The 21,576-nt window shown below is 46.7% G+C and overlaps 1 protein-coding gene across 2 annotated transcripts in view; it reads right to left on the bottom strand.

The window, feature by feature from the left end:
- LOC135915998 (purine nucleoside phosphorylase-like) overlaps positions 1-17,862 on the bottom strand; it is a 32,353-nt gene extending 14,491 nt beyond the window's left edge. The window contains exons 1-4 of one of the 2 annotated variants that reach the window (XM_065449195.1): positions 17,561-17,862; positions 8,158-8,327; positions 5,094-5,197; positions 3,673-3,848 (exon numbers count right to left, since the gene is read on the bottom strand). In XM_065449195.1, the coding sequence (XP_065305267.1) occupies positions 3,673-3,848; positions 5,094-5,197; positions 8,158-8,327; positions 17,561-17,604 (494 nt within the window). In that variant the 5' untranslated portion in view covers positions 17,605-17,862. Of the gene's footprint in view, positions 1-3,672; positions 3,849-5,093; positions 5,198-8,157; positions 8,328-8,971; positions 9,110-17,560 lie in introns of those variants that run through there. The other variant, XM_065449196.1, reaches the window with a different exon arrangement.
- Positions 17,863-21,576: the final 3,714 nt, after the last annotated feature.

Raw genomic sequence — 21,576 nt, 5'->3', positions numbered from 1 at the left:
AATCGGGAGTTTGTTGCATTGTGTGTTTGCACAAATTAATTAAGGAAAACAGTTCTAACCACCTGTCGGGGCAGCTGCCATGGATCTTAGAAGGTTGACGAGGTTAGACTTATTGTTGGTGTGCGACGATTTGGGAGTTGAGGCGGACGAACGGATGGAAACGCCAGCTATCATAAAGGCGATTCAAGATAGTGGCAATGATGATGAAAGCATTAAGCTTGCTTGGGAGGTGATACAGGAGCCACGGCAGCGTGAGCGTCGTGTACGTTTGCGGGAGCTTCGTGAACTTAGGAGTGAGCGTACGCGTGAAGAACGCGAGAATCAACGGAAGCAGGAGCTTCAAGAACTTACTCTTAGGTGTCAGCGTCACGAACGTGAGAATGAACGCGAACGTGAGTATCAGGAACGTAAGCATGAGCAAAAGTATGAGAGAGAGAAGGCAGCACTGATCAAAGAGATACAGCATTGTGATCAGTTATTGGCACAGAGACAACGGCTGTCTGAGAATTCTGTAAATAGTACAGAGCGAAAGAATGAGGAAGTGTCTAGATTTTCGCCAAAAGCCGAGGAAAAGAGTAGTGCCTGTGAGATTGGCTGCAGATTCATAGGAAAATGGAAAAGGCTAGCTGCTAACGATGCCTTAGTGGCAACAGAGGCCGTTAAAGGCCGCAAGGAGAGCGACGAGGTGCTGTGCCAACAGATGACTGTAGAGACAGCTAGGCCAGCTGCGAACAAATTGGCACAGTTACCGCGTGTGTGCGTCGCTGGTAATGTTAGCGAGGTTGCTAGCGAAGGAAAGGGTATTTCTGACCCGACAGAAGCGAGCACCCATGTCAGGTCAGATCTGCGTGCAGAAGTGAAGTGCGAACTGAGCGATGCAGTTGAGAGTAGTTCTCGGCATGGCGAGCTCCGTAGTCCACGAGAGAACAACTGCATTGTTCAGGGATCGGTGCGGCTCTCCGCCAGTCTAGATGGCCTAGATAGGGATGATTCAGGTGTTAATCATTCGGACTGTGCGCGTGAGACAGTGATCGATACCGACGGGCTGTGTGCCGATGCACAGCGTGAGCTGGACAATGTAGTAGAGGGCAGTTCGCAAGAGTGCGAGTTGTCTAACTCGAGTAAAGCCTGCTGCATTGGGCCAGAGTCGGTTGAGCTGTCCGCCAGTCGAGGCAGAGCGAGTGTTGATTTAAGTAAGAATCACTCAGACTGTGCGGGTAAGAGACCGATCCGGGCCGACGAAATGTGTACCGGCCAGCACGAGGCACGAGAAGGCGACATGAAAGCAAGTGCAAAGAGAAAGCGCCTTAAAAAGAAGCGCGGTAAAGACCGAAAGACGGTAATTAATGCAGCGCCGCCAAAGATGGCGAGAAACCAAAAAGGGCAGGGCGCGAGGAAAAAGATGCGGTCGTCTCGGACGATGTTGACGCATCCTAAACGTTCGAGCCACAGGTCAAAGGGGGACCGCGAAGAATGTTCTGCACGGACGCGGACAAAGGGCACGAGGCAGTTAAGCTCCTCGTCGTTCCGTAGTTCTTTTCACAGCTCAGCGTGCAGTTCGAAGAAACGCAAGGTGGCAGGACGAGACCAGGTGGGCAGTAGCGACGCGGTCAATCGAGTTTGTGTTGAAAGCGGGGCGCGAGGACGCAAATTGGCAGGAAACCGTAACGTCTTGGGGGAGCTGATAGTGAATCAGCCCTTTTGTTGTCTCTCGGCAGACAGAGTAGCTTTCAAACCACGCCCACCGCGGGTTCGACTCAAAGTATGAGTCAGACGGAAGCGTTTGGAAAGGGAGGCCAGGAGCGCTTCCGTAGAAATTAAGTGTGTTGTTTTTTATTTTGAGCATCGGAAAATTTCGCGATTTGAGACTAGGTTTTCTTTCAATATGTAAAGGTATGAGCTTTGTTTGTGTTTTCATTTGAGAAGCTCGAGATTTGAAAGATGCGTTTTAAGTAAACATGTAGTCTCGCGAGATGCTCATTAATAAGTAGATGGGCTTTTTTTTTGTGTGTGTGAGTAACCTGAAGGTCAAGGTTATCGTCGAAAGGCCTATGGTAAAGCGCGTGTGTTATTTAACCTTCTTTAAATGTTTTTGAATTTTCTAAGGTTAAGCGCGTAGTTTTCAGTGAGTGCATGATTTGCACTGAGAAGCGTTCTTAGTTCCATTAGCGCGTGTCCTGTGTGGACGGAAGGAAGCAGATTTATGACTGGGTTGCTCGTGTGTTGAGGGCAGCCGTATTCTGACTTCTTTAGTGAGCGTGCGTGGAAAGAGTTAGTAGAAGACGCATTATTTTAAGGGTTCTGCGGAGTGTGTAAGTCCCGCAAATTTAATTGTTCGTTTATGTCACGTGTCCTGTACGACTTTCAGGGAAGAAACGTGAGTAAGCGTAAATGAAAAGTTTGCCTACAACGCAAGTACGCGTTTTGTTTAGTGACCACAAGGCTAGTGCGCTTGTGATTACGTACTTGTAAGGTTGACCAGATTGTTCAGTGGCACCAATACATGCGATAAGTACGCCACTGCGATAGATTGGAAACATGCTGTTCGTGTAGTTAGGCCACTTGAGTTATGTACGGCTGTTTTCATTTGTTGTTTGCATCGTCAACGACCCTTTTGTTTTGCAACAACAATAGTAGTCTGGTCTTGTCGGCAATCGAGGAGAAATGGATAGCTGTTTGGAAGGGTGGTTGGAACTGCTTTGTCAAAATTGGGGAACTAAAAGATCAGGGTTGATTTTGACTCAGTAATAGCCTGGCGAGTCAGGGGTGAAGAGCCTGCGCTTACGCGTGGTGCAGCGCTGTGTTGTTTGGTTTGTTTGACGTATGTTCTCCAGGGCCCAGGATCCCGAGGGTTGTCAAACGAGGCTCGACCCCAGTACCCTGCAGCTTCTTTCAGCGTTCCTCATGGCCAGCGAATTGAGTTCACCGGCCATTCAGAACAACCGGGGCGAGGACGAGCTGTTAGATATGGAGCTGTTTCCTGCGATTACTTCGAGTTCCCCAAACCACTTCGAGTCGCAGCACAGCTAATTGAGGAATGCCGAAGCAGGAAAGCACATTCCAGAGGAGCGGCCGAGCAAACAAGTTTAAGGCAACAAGTTCACGTGCCAACAAGTTCGTGCGCCGCCGGGATTAGCAGGTGGGCCTCGGACAATGGAGCATGAGCAGCCCTCCCCTTCTCCTCGTTAGAAGTGCATTGCCAGTCTGCGAGGCAAGACCGCAGAGAGCCGCCAGGTGTGAGACCGCGACACGGGCGCCTACCATTGGCTGAAAGTGGCGTCATCGGAGCGGACTCTCCCATTGGTCAAACATGACGTGACTTACAGTGCTCGAAGGGTTTATAAGAAGCCTTCCAGAGAGACCTGAGCATTCTGGGATATGCCCTGATTCCCTGATTCACCTCTCTCGAACTTCTTGCCGCGGGCCGCAGCGTCCGAGTTGCTGCCGGCCCGTAATGACTGTACGACTGTTAATTGACGCTCACCTCCCTGTATATAATGTAGAATAAATACTCCCAAGTTTGGGTTTTCATCCCGGAGTCCGTCCCTCAACCCCTACAGCAGACGAATTCGTAAATACCGAATTCGTGCGCCCTTTGGAAGATCTATTTCAAACTGCATGCATATACTCGTATGCTCGACTATTGGAATCTTTTCTGAAAGAAATGTTCACCTTTCGTCATTGCGGCCTCTCAGAGGATTGTCACCGCCGAGGCCAGGGAAGTTTATGTGGTCCTTGATGATCATGATATCGCCAGCTCTAAAATTTGGATTCACCCCACCAGCGGCGTTGGTGACAATAAGAGTCTTTACTCCAAGCAGTTTCATTAACCTTACTGGCATAGCACACTGAAAAATAAAAGAAAATTAAGATGCATCATGTAACTCGCACGAATCCAATGCAGCAAGATTCTGCAAGCACTGGAGAAAGTAAAAGTTCATTTTGATGATTCGAACATCGCAGCAATTTCTGATTATGGGTCCGATCATACGATTCCGAATGGAACGTAGTTTTAAATCTTTCCACTGTGTACTGCGGTACTTAAAAGCCGGAGTGTGACTGTGGCAGCACACTTGAGGTACTATTGTGTGCGAGTAAATACCTTACATGGCGAGCAGAGGGAAATTAATGGGTGCGCAGCTTCAGACAGCACCAGTGATAGTGCTGAAGTAAACCTATTAGCATAAAGGTATTTTCCGAAAGCTATGCAAGTGGCAAATCGAATTAAGGATAATATTTAGGGTTTGCAACAGAAAGCGCTTAAGGCAGTTTGTCGACATTCCTGCGAGTCTCTAAATAAGCCATGAGTATAGTTGTGGTATCAAGAAACGGCGCGCGGAGAAGGCGGCAGGATTATTATGCACCAATGTGATCCGGTGTATCATGCGCGTTGGGAGGAGGTAAAGGGGAGGAAGCAAGTGACCCCTTGAAACGTCTCATATTATGGGATGCGGATGCGTTTGGTCTAGCCACGTCGCTCATTAATGCATGATTTAACATATGTTAGCACACAACAATAGCACAGTTGGATATAACATGGCTTCAGGTTTTAAAAAAATTAAATTATGGGGTTTTACGTGCCAGAACCACAATTTGATTATGAGGCGCGCCGTAGTGGGAGACTCCGGAAATTTCTACCACCTGGGGCTATATAACGTGCACCTAAATCTAAGTACACCGGTGTTTCCGCGTTTCGCCCCCGTCGAAATGCGGCCTCCGGGGCCGAGATTCGATCCCGCGACCTCGTGCTTAGCAGCACAACACCGTAGTCACTAAGCAACCACAGCGGGTCGTGGCGTCAGGTACATGGCTTGGTAGTGTACACACTATATGTGTAATTGCGCACACAATGTAGCGCTTCTTCATTTCGCTGGGCGCGGAATGCAAAGAACGCTCGCGTACTTAGATTTGGGTGCACGTTAAAGAACTCTAGGTGGTCAAAAGTCATCCGGAGTCTCCCACTAAGGCGTGCCTCTTAATGATATAGAGGTATTGGCATGCAGAACTTCAAGTTTTTTTAAACATTTCTTTTTAGTCGTTTCAGTGTTTGATAGGGCTTAATGCATTGTTATTCATAACAGCATTTCATATACCTTCCATAGTGGATAGCCTTCGTAAGGATGAAAGCGTCCTTGCATACAAATCACAGTCTTTCCTTCCAGCTTGCCTAAAACAAGTTTGCCGCTGTGGCCAGGAACTGAAAAGAGAGAGAACACGACCGAGTGATGCTTTTCTAGGTTTGCCTCCCGGCGTAGTCGAATGCGTACATTACTGGGACTTTTCTGCTAATAGGCCCTCACACTGGGCCATTAGTACGTGTTTATTGCTATCTGATTCCTTGGTATATATTAACTATGTCAAACTACAGCAAATTTTTTTTAAAATTCAGAAGCAGTTGCTTTCATGTTCTGATGCAATCACTGTGACAAACAAACAAGTAAACCTAGAACTCCCTCATCTGAAATTGGTCTGGAAAATCATGTAGAGGATTGGTACCCACTACAGCTGCCGCTTATGGACATGTAAGAGGCTTCTGCAGAATTTGTGCATCCAGCGCGAGGCTGCAAAAGTGAAGCAGCCTATGAGTCTTAACTCTGATACGATCTCGACTGGGTGAGGTGTGTCTTCACCGCAAGCATCAGGAAACGCCGACGAAGCCGGGCATCGTGATGATGAAAAACGTAGAGAAGAACGTATTCACTTCATTGGTACATGGTTGTGACTCTTATCCGAGTCTCGAGCGGTTCTGATTTAACACGGGGGTAAGGACGGCCATAAATAACCCTCTTTCCCTCGTTGAGGGAATCCACTCGCCAATTACAAATGCCGAATCGTTCACCATCTCTGTCGACCCCCCCCCCCCCCCCCCTCCACTGGTCGTCAGCGTGCTGCTCGAGGTGTTCATGTCTTCAACGAGCTCCTCGTGTACGTGGTGCACCTGTCTCAAACGTATCACAATAGGAGGAAACCGCCTGTCATCGACGCTCTCCCCCGAGAGTTGTCGACCAAGGCCCTTTCACCGATAAGTGGCCACTTCGTGACGGTAAGGAGGACGACGTTGCTGTCTTGATGAGAAGTGAATGATGAGGCGTGAACATCAACCGTGAAAGCTGCGTGTTGCTAGCGGGGCATGCCCCCGTCGCCAGATGTGGTAGTCGGTGGCTTCTTGGAAAACTTAGGCCGATCATAACAACTCTTATTTTACTCTATTGTGTTTTTATTTATTTTTTAACTGCAAATGTCATGTCATGATATGCGCCCGACCAGGAGACCTTGAATAAACCTCGCACAATAACGCCTGCGGGCTTTCTCGTTCACTTACGCGGAGATCAGCGACGACACGAATGACGTGACCTCGAGCCGGCCTTATCTCTAGACGGCGCCCACCGCGCCGTACTTATCAGTAGGGGCTCGGCGAAACGAGACAAGCCAGGGATGGAGGGTGAGGGGCCCTCGAAGCGGCAGACGAAGTCAAGGTTGGAAAAACACCTACATGCTTGCGGCCGCTTGGACCGGGTGCTACCAGGCGGGGGTCGTAAAGGGGCCAAATTAGTTCAGTCCCGTCGTGACACAGGACCAGTTGAGCTAAGATATTTTCAGCCCCACCTCTCGGGGTTCGCCTTCCAAAGGCATGAACTCTCCACACGTAGATAAAAAGATCGTACGTGTATCTGCGTTTATTCTCACCGACCACTGGCCGATATTTTCGAGCGTTCTCTAGATGTCGAATTTCAAGCCTAGAGGTTGGGATGAGCTTTGCCAGTTTATTCATCTGCAACTGCATACGACGGGAAATGGCAAGGACCGGCTTGCAGATACGGCCACTCTGTCATATAGAGCAGTCCTGTCCTACACTATATGGATGACAGTATCGATATCCTGCTGCGGGAAGCTAGGAGATGCGATTATCTAGAAGTCATCCCATAAGCAGTAAGACCAATTTTCGTGCTACTACTAGTACTACTAACTAACTAACTAACTAACTAACTAACTAACTAACTAACTAACTAACTAACTAACTAACTAACTAACTAACTAACTAACTAACTAACTACCACCACCATCACAACAACCACCACTACTACTGTTGCCACTATTCTGCTATTGCTTCTACCACCATCGCAACCACTCGTAGGCCAGTATGTTAAACTTCAGCATGCATATCGCGTCAAATGCAACAAGAATTCCAGTGGCACTTTATTTTGTGCTAGTCCATTCGAAAATTCACTCGTAACACATAAACATTCTTATGTTGGCTAACATTTGAGCCAAGCTTTTAGATCACATGTATGAATCTATTGACAAACAAACAAACAAACAAACAAACAAACAAACAAACAGACAGACGGACAGACAGACAAACAAACAAACAAACAAACAAACAAACAAAGCGGTCTTGTAGAAAGTATAAACGCTGTCATCGCTGGCTCCATGTTTTGAATGAAAAGAAAAAAATATATACAGATCCAATGTGCATCTTGGAATCTACTCGAAGCGAAGCTGTCGCGTAGGGGTCCCTCAAACGCCGTACAATGTGCCCACTTCGTTCCAGCGTCTTCATTTGAAGAGGAAACTGGCGCGCGCACATGTGCCCTCGCGCACCCGTACTATACGCAATGTGACACACACGCGGCGATCAACTCGCAAGAGCTGGTGGACGTATAGGCACCATGGGAGTGTACGTACGGTGGTTGTATACCCTATACTGGTGGGAGCATCGGGCTGCTGTGCTGGGGGAGCGAGGTTCAATCACACCATCGGACACACAACTCTACTTTTTTAAATTGTGAGCTGTTCAGCAAGGCAGCCACGGTCAGGAAAATTTGGAAGCTTCGCTTTAAAAACACATGCCTCAAGGGCAGTCGACGAATAAGTGTGCTAGGAATCGCCGGCACGTTATTTGCATTTATCCTCAGCACGTCCATTCGCTTGCTCGTATTCGTCTTGGTACCAACGATGACGCATCAGAATGTAGTTTACAAAGATAATTTTGTCAGCGCCACGTCATTAATTAACACTCGTGGTATACTTTTATTTTTAAATAGTATTTGGTGCGTGCCAAAATAAATGCAAAGAAGTACTGTATGTCTTTCACGCACTTGTCGCGCGAGAGTCTTCTGCAAGTTTTCACTGACAAATGTGCAAAATAATTCGAACCTGTGCTGACAGGGAAATCTGGAATGTCCTTGTACTGGAACTCTTTGCTGCCTCCAATAAGGTCAGCCAGAGAACCCAGGCCAGAGCCGCATATGATTCCTATGGTTGGTCGGTGCTCCGTCTTGCTCAGTAGGAAATTTGCGATACTTTCGATGTGCTCGTATGAGTACCTGCATAAAGCAACGAGGGGAATTTGCAGTATATTCTGACAATCCTTAAGCTATGCATATGAAAAGTGCTGCTCAGGCACTTTTGATATGCACATGATCAGTAGCGATTAAGCGTCGATGGATGCGCGCAAAACAGCGCACAATGACCGAGAGCACAGCTTGTAGCAGCTAGACTGAATATTTATTTTACTGCAATACTTTCTACAAGAGCAAAAAATGGTTTTGTTGTATTTTTTGTATGACACTCATTATTGACTGCCGGTAATTCGATGCAAATGTAAAGCACTTCTCTGGGAAAAAAACATCACAGCACGGTTACGAGTGTAAGATGAATGTTTAAGCGTTATACATGAAAACATCACACTGGTCACTACACAAAAAATATTCACAATGCAGGAGTGACACCTCAAAAAACTAGGACGTGACATACGTAAACTGATATGGGAGAATCTTATTCGAGAAGTGCACGGCAACGTGTCTAGATTTCACGCAGGTCAGTATTCTCACGGGTGCATCAAGAATTGACGAAAAACTAATTTGGCTTCGCGTATGATTACAAACGAATAGTCGAAACGCCAGAGGTCAAGGGGCAATCGAGTTAATGCATATCAGAAGCGAGGAGACCCATGAAACACATTTCTTACTGTTCATCCTTGGAGCTCATGGCTGAGTTGTGTCGGCGGCAACCGTGAGATGTCGACTGACGCGGCTGCGAAGCTCTAAAAAGTGAGCTCCGGTAGATATGAACCGCTTTTATACATCTCTCACGCGAGAGATGATAATACGCCGCTTTTTAACAACTTAACAACCACCGTGGCGAAGCCCACGTATCATAAACACAAGGCCCAGCGGCATGTGGACTGCACTACTAAGAAAGCTCATTTTTGACTCGGAACGCTCTCTTGCCGCTTCGGGAGTGTGCTATAGCATTAGCTGACACAGGGCTTGCAGTCAGACGTACCACACACTTCACTACAGTGTCCTGTAAAGCTTTAAAGACGATAAGGATAACGCAGAAGTGCCCTTTTGGGCCCTTTTCTTGTGTTCTCTCTCTTCAGCGTAATACAAATGGTTTTGCAAGCGGATTTGTGGCAGGATGTTAGTTCTTATTGGGTACTTTTTTGTTCACGTATCTTTCATGCAAAAGTAGCATAAATTTTGTCAGGCACTTGGTGCTTTTGTGCCGTGTACCAGATATTCTGCTACCAGCGTTTGCTTACACGTGCACACAGTGTTAGCACGACAGGAGGGGCGGTGATGCTACCTTACATACATGAGCTGCTCGTTGTATGTATATGATGATGATGATGATGATGATGATGATCTATTGGCATCTTTGAAACGGGGCGGGGACAAATTGTCAGCTAGCCTGCTTGCGTATGTATACGTGTGTGTGTGTGTGTGTGTGTGTGTGTGTGTGTGTGTGTGTGTGTGTGCGCGTGCGTGCGTGTGTGTGTTTGTGTGTGTGTGTGTGTGTGTGTTTGTGTGTGTGTGTGTGTGCATGTGCGCGCGCGTGTGTGTGTGTGTGTGTGCGTGTGTGCGTGCGTGTGTGCGTGTGTGTGTGTGTGTGTGTGTGTGTGTGTGTGTGTGTGTGTGTGTGTGTGTGTGTGTGTGTGTGTGTGTGTGTGTGTGTGTGTGTGTGTGTGTGTGTGTGTGTGCAGTGCATAGGCCTCCCACTGAAATGCACAGCACACATTTTGTTTCCAGGCTGTATGCCTAGGTATTAAGATATTTTAGCTTTCGTATCTCGAAAACACTTGGGCACAAACAGATATTGCAAGAACTGATAGCTAAAATGCAGACAGATGGCTCGATGTAGATGGCAGCGTGATGCTTCTTTAATAGAGCAGAATAAGCCAGTGGAGAGCGAAAAATGCTTGTAGAATAATTTATGTTTGCATTGGATACAATTGCAAAACATGTGCGCGAGTAAGAACGAGGTGTATGTAACATTGGAGGGAACTTTAAAAAGTAATGAACATTGAACACTATTTGCAAGATAGCGTACAGGGTTCTCCTTCGATAGCGTTCACCTTCGACATCTCCCGATTCCGCAACCCCCTTGCTTCTGGCTGCCCGATGAGCCACTGGCATTATAATAAAACGCTATCATCATTACGTGCCGTCGTTGTGAATGAATAGTAGGACCTGAAGAAACCACCAGAGTCTGGATATCTGCTCTTCTTTATTTATTTATTTATTTATTTATTTATTTATTTATTTATTTATTTACAAACATGTCTGCATACGTGAAGACGTGTCGAGGGTTAAAAAAGGAGCTAAAAGTGATGGCAGCTACTACTGTAACATATATATATATATATATATATATATATATATATATATATATATATATATATATATATATATATATATATATATATATATATATCGTTTGTATACAGCATTGTAGCTGCGGCGAAGCAACTCACGGTAATTGGAAACAGACACGCGTTTGGATTGTCGGTCAGTCGGCACATTACGCGCACACCAATCTCGGAGCAAAACACCAGAAGGAAAATGCGTTATCGCGCCAGCAGCGAGAACAACAACACGAGGGACCCTCTAGACGTCAGGGCCACAATATCTACGAGGAGCCTGTTGCGCCCGTCCAGATCTGTGTAGATCTCGAGGGGCGAGAACAACGGACATTGCGAGACTCGCGTTTTTATCAGCCCCCACCCCTCTTCCCATTCAGCTAATACAGTGGCACGTGCCATTACTGTAAATAAGTGCGCGTGAAATGCACTACGGCTCCCTCAAAGGCTCCTCTAGCCGATGTAGAAATGTTAGAACAAAGATAAAGAAAGACCCATGTAAACTGTAAGACTCGTGTAAGCTCCTCGGGAAGCCACTTCTGGTATCACTAACTAGCGACACAACCGTCCTTCTCAGGTTTCTGCACAACCTTTGGAATTCGTGCCGAGTCGTACATGTTTTAACGTATACCAACGTCACGATTTAGGGTTTGGCTGTGGCACCCGAGCCGTTATAGAAGTAGCATAAGCTCGGTGGGCAGCTTTTCAGAGATAAGCTCGGCCGTGAAGCCTAGTCTCTTTACTAATGTCGACATTCAAATTAAACCTTCTGCAACCATTTTTTTTAACTTTAAGCTAACAACTTAAAGACCACAGGAAAAAAAATAAGAAACAATCTGCTATGTCTGGCGCCGCTTATTCATTGTGAATTGGAAAGAAATGTACATTTCTTTCCGTTTTCTCCCCGGTAGACTAAACAAGTTGCTGCAGTGCCAGTGCGGCGGCTTTTGTCTTCCAATGCAAGTGGCCCTAGCGCAGCCTGTGTCCCACGCGCTGCGACATGACACTGTATCTTCTGCCTGCTCGCGACGTGCTCTGAGAGGCACTAAAGGCCGAGTCAACGAACGGCAACGGCGTTACATGACAGAAATTCTGCGGCTTTTCTTGTAGGCCTATTGTCTTACTCGCATTATTTTTCGAGGTTCTGAAATTAAAATCTCTGCAGAGGAAGTCTTCAACGTTTATTGTAGTAGCGCCAGCAGAGAGAGAACAATACTGACATGCGGAACCAAACAAAACCTGGGTTTATCGTGCCTGGAAGCACTTTAATCTGGAGACTGTGGGATCGGTCCCGCAGGCCGCAGGTGCTGTAAGAAAGCTGGAGCTCTAATTATACGCGAATGTATAGCATCACTCCAACGTTGAGCCTCGGAATCGGTGCATATATATATATATATAAGCTATCCCCTAAACTATGAGTAAATGTCGCTCGTAAACCGTGCTTGTTGTGGGGTGAACAGGGGAAGCCTGAACCCTTTGTAAAGAGCTTGCTGAGTGGTTAAGGAAGACGCCGCGATTGCAATGAGGCCAAGTACGGCGAGGCCACTTGCATTGGTAGCACTTCCACCGGTTGCCAAGCCGCTGTATTTATTCCCAAAGAGAGAGAAAGAGAGCGCTCGACCTGTCGTTTCTTACTCTCCCTCCTAAGTCGTTGTTTTCCTTTTGGCGCAACAATGTATTCATTAGAGAGAACGGACATTAGGAGAATTTTAGCAAAATAGAAACGAAATGTTACAGGTGATAGCTCGTTGAGGGATGTTTGCGCATGCGTAGGGCGGGCTTGTCTATTTCTTGGGTCTTAAGGCAGCGTCATTTGTTTCCCCGGCTTTACCATCTCGTGCCGGCACTAATTGTTCACGTTACGAAAGTGCCCTTCCGCATCATTACAGTACATATCCGAGCAGTGACGACGTGGTTGCGTAATGTTGCGCTAGCGCCTCCTTTCGCAGCTCGTCTCGGCCGGTGCTGTGTCGAGTGCAGCGCCCACAATCCCGGCGTGTCACTCAGTTGTGTGGGCGGGATCATGCTTAGCCGAGTGGCACTACCGTAGCGGCTTAATTCACGCTAATCTGATGTGGCGGCCCTGAAATGAATTTAATTCTGGGGTTTTACATGCCTAAACCACCATTTGATTATCAGGCACGCCTTAGTGGGGTACTCTGGATTATTTGTGAACACCAAGGGATGTTTGACGTGGCCCCAATGCACGGGACACGGGCGTTTTTGCAGCACGCCCCCATCGAAATGCGGTCGTCGCGGCCGGGATTTGATCCCGCGACCGCGTGCTCAGCAGCGCTACGCCATAGCCGCTAAGCCACCGCTGCGGGTGATGCGACGGCAAATAAAAGTTCTTTGTCTGTCTGTCTGTCTGATGCGACGGCTGAGAGTAAATCACATTTGGCTGCGTCCGTGCACGAGGTCGCGGAATCGGAACTCGGGAGCACTTCGGTCGATACGAAATGCGAAAAAAAAACAAAAAAAAAAACACTCGCGCTTTTATTTGTGAGTCCGTTAAAGAACCTCACGAGGGGCTAAAAGAATACACTACACGGTGTTCCACATGGCCCACACTCCAGTTTTAGGACGTTAAACACCGATACCTGTTATTATGCCTTTTCGCACTAACGTTTGAGAACTGACGGCACAGACTGGAATTTGTGAGCGTGCTGCCGCAACAAGCCTTTCAGAGCTTTGATCGCATACATGGCTCATCTGACCAAAGTTATTCGGAATGAAACGGCAACTTATTTCGTTTTCTGTGGCGACGTACTTTTCAGGCGGCGCCAGCCCTTGCACAGATGCGCGCACGGAGCCCTCAGTGTAGTTGCTGCGGGTTTACAGTCACCGAAGGCACGCCCAGCGAAGCGTGGCTAGAGCGGCTAGAATGGGCGAGAATGGCGAGAACAACCCTAGCGTGGCGATAGAAGGGGCCGATTACGAAAGGCTTCAAGGGGCGCTTAGAAATCAGCGCCCTGCATAGAGGAACGCACGGATTGTTCGGCACCATTCTAACGTGGTAACAACTTGCGCACGAAAGAAAAAAAAGAAAAAACGTACGTGCAGAGAAAGAAAGCACAGTGTGTTTGCAAACGGCTTAAGCAGACCAATGTCACTCTAAGAAACAATCGCCTGTGAGAAAAGAAAAAAAAAACCCAGCAAGATAAGGGCGAGCTTTCCGACAAGAGATTTTCGGATTTGAAGGAGAAATGCGAACGGCGATACCTAACAAATGTAAAAATATTTACAACAAACGTTATAGGATACAACCTGATTTGCATGCATCGCTTAAATTACGTATGGTACTATATAACTGCTTAACCACATCAGGTCTTTCAAAAAGGTCCAATCTTTGCGCGCGTTTACAGAAGTGGCAGCTCGAAAAGGTAAGTTACATCAAGGGTTGAGCATTTCCGGTTTTGATTTCCCCTAATTACGGGGTCCTTTTTTCGGCCTTTGTTTCCCCAGAAAATCCACCTGAAATCTTCTAGATTTTGTTTCCAGTAGAAAATCCACCAGAAATTACAGTGTCTTGTTTTGTATTTTTCCTCGGTGATTACATTTTTTTACAAATGGCCTTACACCGTCTTTTTCCGGTAAATAATTTTCCTCCTCGAGCAGACCAGAGCTTAACGGCCTTTTCACAGCAGACAGATAGGCCTGAGCTAAGACGGACAATGTAGCGGAGGCTTCCAGATTAACTTTCATCACCCGAGGTTCTTTACCGCGCTCCTATAGAACTGAGTGCACGGGCGTTTTCTTCTGTGATTTTTTTCCCTTTTATTGTTTTTTAAACGCCTTCATCCACGTATGCGGCCCGAAATCTAATTGATAATTTTACGCCGAGCAGCATAACACTATGGCTGCTGAGCCAACGCGGTGGATCCAGAGCACTTATAGATTTTTCTTCTTTATTGGACGCGTTCGGAATATCTATAGCACTAATAACGCACCCTCTGGTGCAACAGCTTCGCAAGCTCTCCTGGCAAGGGCGAACAAAACCGCGCCGTTGTCAACTAGAGTGACCGGATGTAGTAGCGAAACAATTTTCGGCCAATGGTTTTTGAATGGCATACCGAGGCACACCAATAGGCCTCCCACGCAGGGGACTCTAATACGTCACTGAGGCGAAGTGTCCTAGATGTGATGCGGATGGGCCCCAGTCCACGAATTTCAACGTGCGCTTAAATTAGGTTTTCGCTTCATAACTTCCACTGCCCTGCATGACCAGTCGCTCCACAGCGATAAGGTTTCCCCCTCTCTCCATTTTTCGCTCTCTTGCCCTCCCCTTTCCAGCACTATTTTATTTTTTTCATTCTGGTCGTAGCAGCAACGTTCGTCGCGATGCCAGGCTTTGTGGGGGCTAAAGATAATAAAATGCCACGAAGAAGAATCCGACTGTGATAACGAAGGCAAGAAACTATATGGGAAAAGTCGAATCACAGCATCCATCTCCGACTCTGACCTTGAACTGTAAGACTGGTTTTGCCGCTTTCCTTCTCATCTGTCGTCAACGTGCTCGTATTTGTGTGTTTTGTTCTTCAACTGAACTCCACTTTTGTGTGTGTGTGTGTGTGTGTGTGTGTGTGTGTGTGTGTGTGTGTGTGTGTGTGTGTGTGTGTGTGTGTGTGTGTGTGTGTGTGTGTGTGTGTGTGTGTGTGTGTGTGCGTGTGTGTGTGCGCGCGCGCGCACGCACGCGTGTGTTTATAAGTAATGCCAATGTCTGGAACGTCGCTCTGTTTGTGAGGTTGGTTGCCTTCTGGCTGCTTTTTTTTCACTTGCTGTTTGGGAACCTCAGAAGACGCATAACGACGAATGGAGTGTAATGGCGCTGTAGTCAGGTGGTCAGGGACCACGGTACTTTATAGGGGATGTGGGATAATAGCATCATCCAGCAACATCTGACGTGCACGTCGGCTGAGCATGCAAGGAAGCTCGATCAAATAGCTCCCGTGCGTTTTGATTCAGTGGCCGCGGAACATTCTTTTATTAAAAGCTGCAACGCTCACGTCTACGTATCATAAGCAGTGATAACGGACTACTGAGCGATCAAAACGTATCATTTTCGTACGAACAAATCTGTCGCTCAGTTTCGCAGACAATCAGCGTAGACCTTCCATTGATCTTAAGACAATTGTGGAAGTTATTACATATCACAAATATCCGAAAGTTAGGGCCAAACACATTTTTCTAGCATAGCAGTTACAAACCGCTAGGGCAATTAACTGTGCGTAAGTAGTGTGGCTGTCCGCCATGGACTGTGTGCTTACAAGCGGTATTTGCGGAGATCGCACGGCGAGAAACAGTGCATGAACTTAGTTACACTCATCTACACTACGTTTAGTCGAATATACATCCTTTGCAGCCTATGCATGCATAAAAGTGGCATTGCGCTGGATTTCGTGGCATGATATGCGTGCGCCTCGACATGTCACAAAATGCGAGCGCGTCGCTTCGAAAAAAAAAAGTGTGTGTTTCTGGAGGGGCGGGGGGTGAGAGGGAGAACAACGAGAAGCCAGTTCCGTTACTGTGGTTCTAGGACTCCAAGATTGCCTTCAGGTATCGTACACGCGAACAACAGTACGAGCAACAGAACTAACTCTTAGCCAGAGCATCATTCTTTCAGTGCTGGACATTTTTGGGTCATGAGTAAGAACCATAAATGTCCTTACATCTGGCACCAAGCTGGCAAGACCCTTCGTGAAAGCCAATGACAAGATGCAAGAGCGCCTGCGTAAATGGTCGGATGAAGGTGCGATTAAGATAGTCCTTGGCAGACCTATAGGGCAATTTTCTCGCTCCTCGAAGCAGCAACTATGTGGGTAACCGGTTTGTCTAGCCGCCAGATGCATGCCAGACTAAACTGTTTTGAATTGAGACAGTGAAGTGAAGTGCAAGCATAATGCCCATCTAATAAAACAAGCCCGAGCAGCTCCCAGAGAAATCGATAAGTAAAAGAACTGTCAACCATCTTAACAATAATGACAAACACCGTACTAGTAGTGGTCAGTGGGAGACTTCCTTACATTGCTTTTGTACCAAAAGAATTACACACAAATCTGCAAAGCATGCAAATGACACTTGGTTCTTCTTCTTCTTCTTCTTCTTCGATGCTTTTTACTTGAGCGGAACTATTTTGTAGCTTGAAACACTGACACCTACCGGCTGCTCATGACATTTCCAGCATTCGCGTACCGGCACCGTCAGAAAGTCTAAACCAGGGGAAATTCTGTGCTCAAAGAGAATGAAAAGCAGGTAATATAAGTAATGTAGCAGTGATTTACTCGTATTCACCTTTAGTGCATTTTTAAGTTAGATATCAAGCACAAGCGTCTGCGGCTTTTACTCATCAAATTGAGCTGTAGGCTATAGCGCCCGCAAAGAAAACTTGTTAGCAGCTTAGTGAAGCGAAACTAAACCATAGCGTTATTAAAACTGTCTCGATCTTTTTACGTAAAAGCTTCGGAAAATAAATGCTCTTTCACTTGATTGAAAAGATTACTACACATAGAAGCGAAAAAGAAGCACACCCCTTCCGTTTAAGCACCTTGCCGTAAAAGCGTCTGCAATCTCTCAAGAAGTGTTGCGTCATTGATGAGGCTGCGAGCGCGGACAGCTGGATTTAACTGTGGAACAAGCGCAGCTCCCAGTGCAAAACATGCCGCGCGCACACGTAATGCGAAGCATGCCTTGGACGCGTTCTGGGGAAATACTACTCCGCCAAGGGGGCAGAGAATGCCAACCGTCAGCCCGTTACGCTACAGCGGCACGTGGGCATCAGCGGAGCGATCGGTCGTCGTCAGCAGGTGTCTGGTGTTTTACCTCCGTCCATAAAGGACCAAGGTTGCGGCTTTGAAGCCAGACACAGACAGGACGGGGAAGGAAAAACGTAATGGGAAAAAAGTCAGGTTGTCTCACCCCTCGATACTCTTCTCCGATGACTGTCCGGGCACTTTGGCCATCTCGGAAGCGGCGTGGTCAGGACGTGGCAGGAGGACGCACAGGCAGCGGTGAATTTCACTTGGGACGCGGCTCTCCTCGAGCGATTAAGCGGGAGAGGGCCGCAGGGGGAAGAGGCGCCGCCTCCTCGGCCAATCACCATGACCAGCGCCGCAGACTGTTGCCTCACAGTGCAACCTTTGCGGCGGCGGCGGTGGCGGCCGGCACGCAGCCAGCCTTGGTGCGCTCTCTCCTCCCTGGGTAATGGCCCCGATGACAATGGACTGCCGCTGGCCAGGCCGGACGCGCCACCCAGTGCGATAAAAGTGCGTGCGCTAAACTGAGCCGCACCTTTTCTCTTCCAAGATAGTTCCCACTCTCGCTGCCTGCGTGTCAGCGCCGACATCAAACGAAAGACGCGGGGAGGCCGGCGCCAATTTCCCGTCGGCGTTTCCCGGTTCTCGACGCGACGCTACGCGCGAGTTTGCATGTCGAAGAGAAATTCTGCGTCGCGGCGCAAAACGCAGTTAGGCTTTTTTTTTCTCCCGCTCTTGTTTTTATTGTTTTATTCGCTTTTATTAAAACGGAGATACACGGAATAGGAATGTTGGCTGGTGGTAAAGGTAGATGTTGATGTAGATCCTTGTGATCTACTGGCACTTACCCACTCCTGGACATTGGCCAAGAATCGGGTAGGTTATAGTGAAGTGCAAAATAAGTCAGAATTTTATAATATGTTAGCTATAATCGAAATATAGAGATGGTAGAGCCTGCACGATTTATGAAACTGAGAATTCTACTGCGAACATAAATTAAATTTTGGTGAAAGAAAAGGAGGCGAAAAAATTTTTGTATTCAGAGTTTAAATCTCATTGGTGCTAAAAAAAATTTGATGGCAGCGCTAACCTTCCCGTCGCTATGCCCAAGTGTAGAGGTATCGAAAGAAAGCACATTTTGAACAGTGAAATCTAATCCAAGAAGGCGGGGTGGTGTTTCTAGGGTTCATTTTCTTTAGCCAATAAATCGTCGACAAGAAATTAAAGTATGTTCTTTGGTTTCATCTTCACTACGCGCATGACAAATCAGTGAGGGTGCCAAGCCAGCCCTGTACAAATAAAAATTTTAAGAAGGTATGCGACAGGGAAGCCTATAAATATTTACTTCAATTTTTTTTTAGGTTAGTAAAGAGTGCTTTTCCAGGGGTACAGTAAGTGTTTAAAACCTGAGGAATTTGTTATAGATGGCACAGAGAATTCTCGCACCATAATTTGCCTCCGAAATGTTGCATCTATGATCAAGGTTGATGCAGGGTGAATTTGAATGGCTGGGCCAGCTGGTGACGCTTTCGCAGATGAATCAGCCGTTTGATTTAGAATTATGTCTGTGTGCCCAGGCACCCAGACTAAGTGGATATTAGTTAAGTGTTGAGGTACTAAGGATTTAAACACTGGCAGAACCCGAGATCCATTAAGTGCTGTGAGTGAAGTACGTAAGAGCAAAGAATCAATAACAGTGATTACATAATCTATTGTTGAGCTTAATCTACGAAGGGCCAGTGCTACTGCTAAAAATTCTGCAAGAAATATTGGTACAAAGTCTGGAAGCCGCAGGGAAAATGACCAATCCAGAATAGGGCGGAATATACCAACACCACATTTTTCTTCGTTTTGCGTGGCACCAGTCCCTATGGCTACATTTGTTTGTGATTTTATTAGATAAACCTGTAAAACAGCACTTAACATTCGGTAATGTAGGTGTTTTGCGTTGCTTGGAAAAATATCGTCAAATTATATGTTAAGAGAATTTTCCTCGTCGTGGAATCGAGACCAATGTGCATCGAAAAACATACTAGGCTGAGAAGTGAACACTGTTTGGCAACGTGTTGTTGGTGATTCGTACGCCCTTCAAATGTTTGTACCGCGAGCACACGAAACCGAGTTACAAGAGAAGGAATCCTTGCTTCCAGGTACAAAATAGTATTTGCTACAAATTTAGGCAGCCCTAAACATAGCCTTAATGCCTGCTCTTCTAGAAGAACAAGGGGGCGAAGCTTATATGCAGGCGCCCCAGAGTATAGTTCGCAGCCGAATTCCTGAGGCCGTGTCTCGTGAACCGCTGAAGGATAGTATGCATCGGTGACGAAAAGTGACCGACATAAAGGTAAATTTAGGACTATGACTAGAATTTCGAATTCAGGGGACAGGAATTTCAGTGCTATTTTTTGCTTGGTGGCAAATTCTGGATGAAACTAATGTATGTAATCCACTACCTCGTGTAGACCGATCTAAACGAAAAGAGCAATAATTTCTGAGATGAATTTTTTTTATCTGGGGCTAGCCAAGTTTCTTGTAAAATGATTATAACATGATCTAATTGAACAGTGAGACACGATAAATCTGTGGAAGCTGCAAAAAAGGAACGACAGTTCCACTGTAATACATTTAAGAGACCTATGGTGGAGATAGTATTGCACTAGCAACAACCTTCTCCAAAAGACCTTCCTTGAGGTTATTATTAGGCGGATACTTTTTGTTCTTCTTCTGGGGCGACAAGGAAGAAGCACGGTTTAATGGTGACGTGCTACGTTTTATTCCTTAGGATGTCTTTATATGGAATTACATAGAAGTGCACAAAGAGATAGGCAATGAAAGCTTCGCTTTAGAAGGAGTTCCAAGAGATTGACAATAAAGACAGGGAACAAGTCAAGCTCTCCCCAAAACTAGCTTTGAGCTGAAGATTTCGCCGTCAGATATACAAGAAAACTGAGGAGCTAGGTGTCTTTGGCCTTGAAATAAATCACTCGGGCCCAGTCGCTAACTGGCTTTAAGCTCATCCGCAATTAAGTCATCATTGTCAACTCTGCACTGAACAAATAAATGACTGCGCTAAGGAGTAGTGGGGCTCGCACTAAATTGCTCGCCAGCTCGTAGGTTCGGTCCTCTTACCGCGCATCGTATACCAAGCCCAATTACATTGACTGACTGAGCGACAGTGGGCCAGACTTGAAGTCGGCAACACATAAACGATGCAGGTAATAACATCAACGGCGCGTCTTGTCTCAAGCCCGATACTCCAAGAGCACACCCAGCTTAACCCAACTATGGAGCTTGTCAATCAGCGCGAGCAAGAAAGACAGCCAAAACAAAAGTATCGGATGACCTTTCGTCGTGGTGGGGGTGGTGCTATGCTTCTATTACCGCCACCCGCCGCTGTGGCTTAGCGTTTATGTTGTTGCGCTGCTAAGCACGAGGTCGCGGGACCAAATCACGGCCGCGGCGGCCGCGTTTCGATAGGGGCGAAATGTGAAAACGCTAGTGTCCCGTGCATTGGAGGCACGTTAAAGATTTCTTGGTGGTCAAAATCATTCCGAAGGCCCCCACTATGACGTGCGTCATAATCAAATTGTGGTTTGGACACGCAAAACACCAGAATTCAATCACTCTTTTTTCGAATTTTTCTTCAACTGCGAAGCTTGGCTTTCGAGGAAGCCGTATGGGTTTCCTTTGTAGCAATTGCTACGAACGGGTGGATGTCTGAGTTTCCCTTTATTAAGCAGTGAAGTCGCGTAGCGAACGCGTCATGGAGGCACTGCCACCACCTCTACGCCCAAAAGCATACCTGTAATACCAGTAATGCTAACCTAACATGAGCTATAGCAACATCCTCGACAGGGCCGCCTGATGATCACTTATGTTAGAGATTACGTCTGTTGAGCGAACAACATATATGCCGATTCGTTAACAGTAAGTCTGAAGTATTGTTTCCACGTGTTACTAAGAAGTTATCCGATGTAGCCCATTTAATATCATGCAAATGGTATAAGAGCATAACTCAAGTTATATGTGTGTATCTACGTACTCCCCTATGCAAAATTATACAAACCATGGATTCCAGGACAGAGATAATAATATGTTTAAAGTATGGTCGATTTTCCTCCTCGTCTGTGAATGTTACTTGAAATTGAGGACTGCACTCCAAACATGGTATTGCGAACT

The sequence above is a fragment of the Dermacentor albipictus genome, chromosome 1 (genome assembly GCF_038994185.2).
Source record: "Dermacentor albipictus isolate Rhodes 1998 colony chromosome 1, USDA_Dalb.pri_finalv2, whole genome shotgun sequence".
Lineage (NCBI taxonomy): Eukaryota > Metazoa > Arthropoda > Arachnida > Ixodida > Ixodidae > Dermacentor > Dermacentor albipictus.
This window is presented reverse-complemented; position numbering and strand designations above follow the sequence as displayed.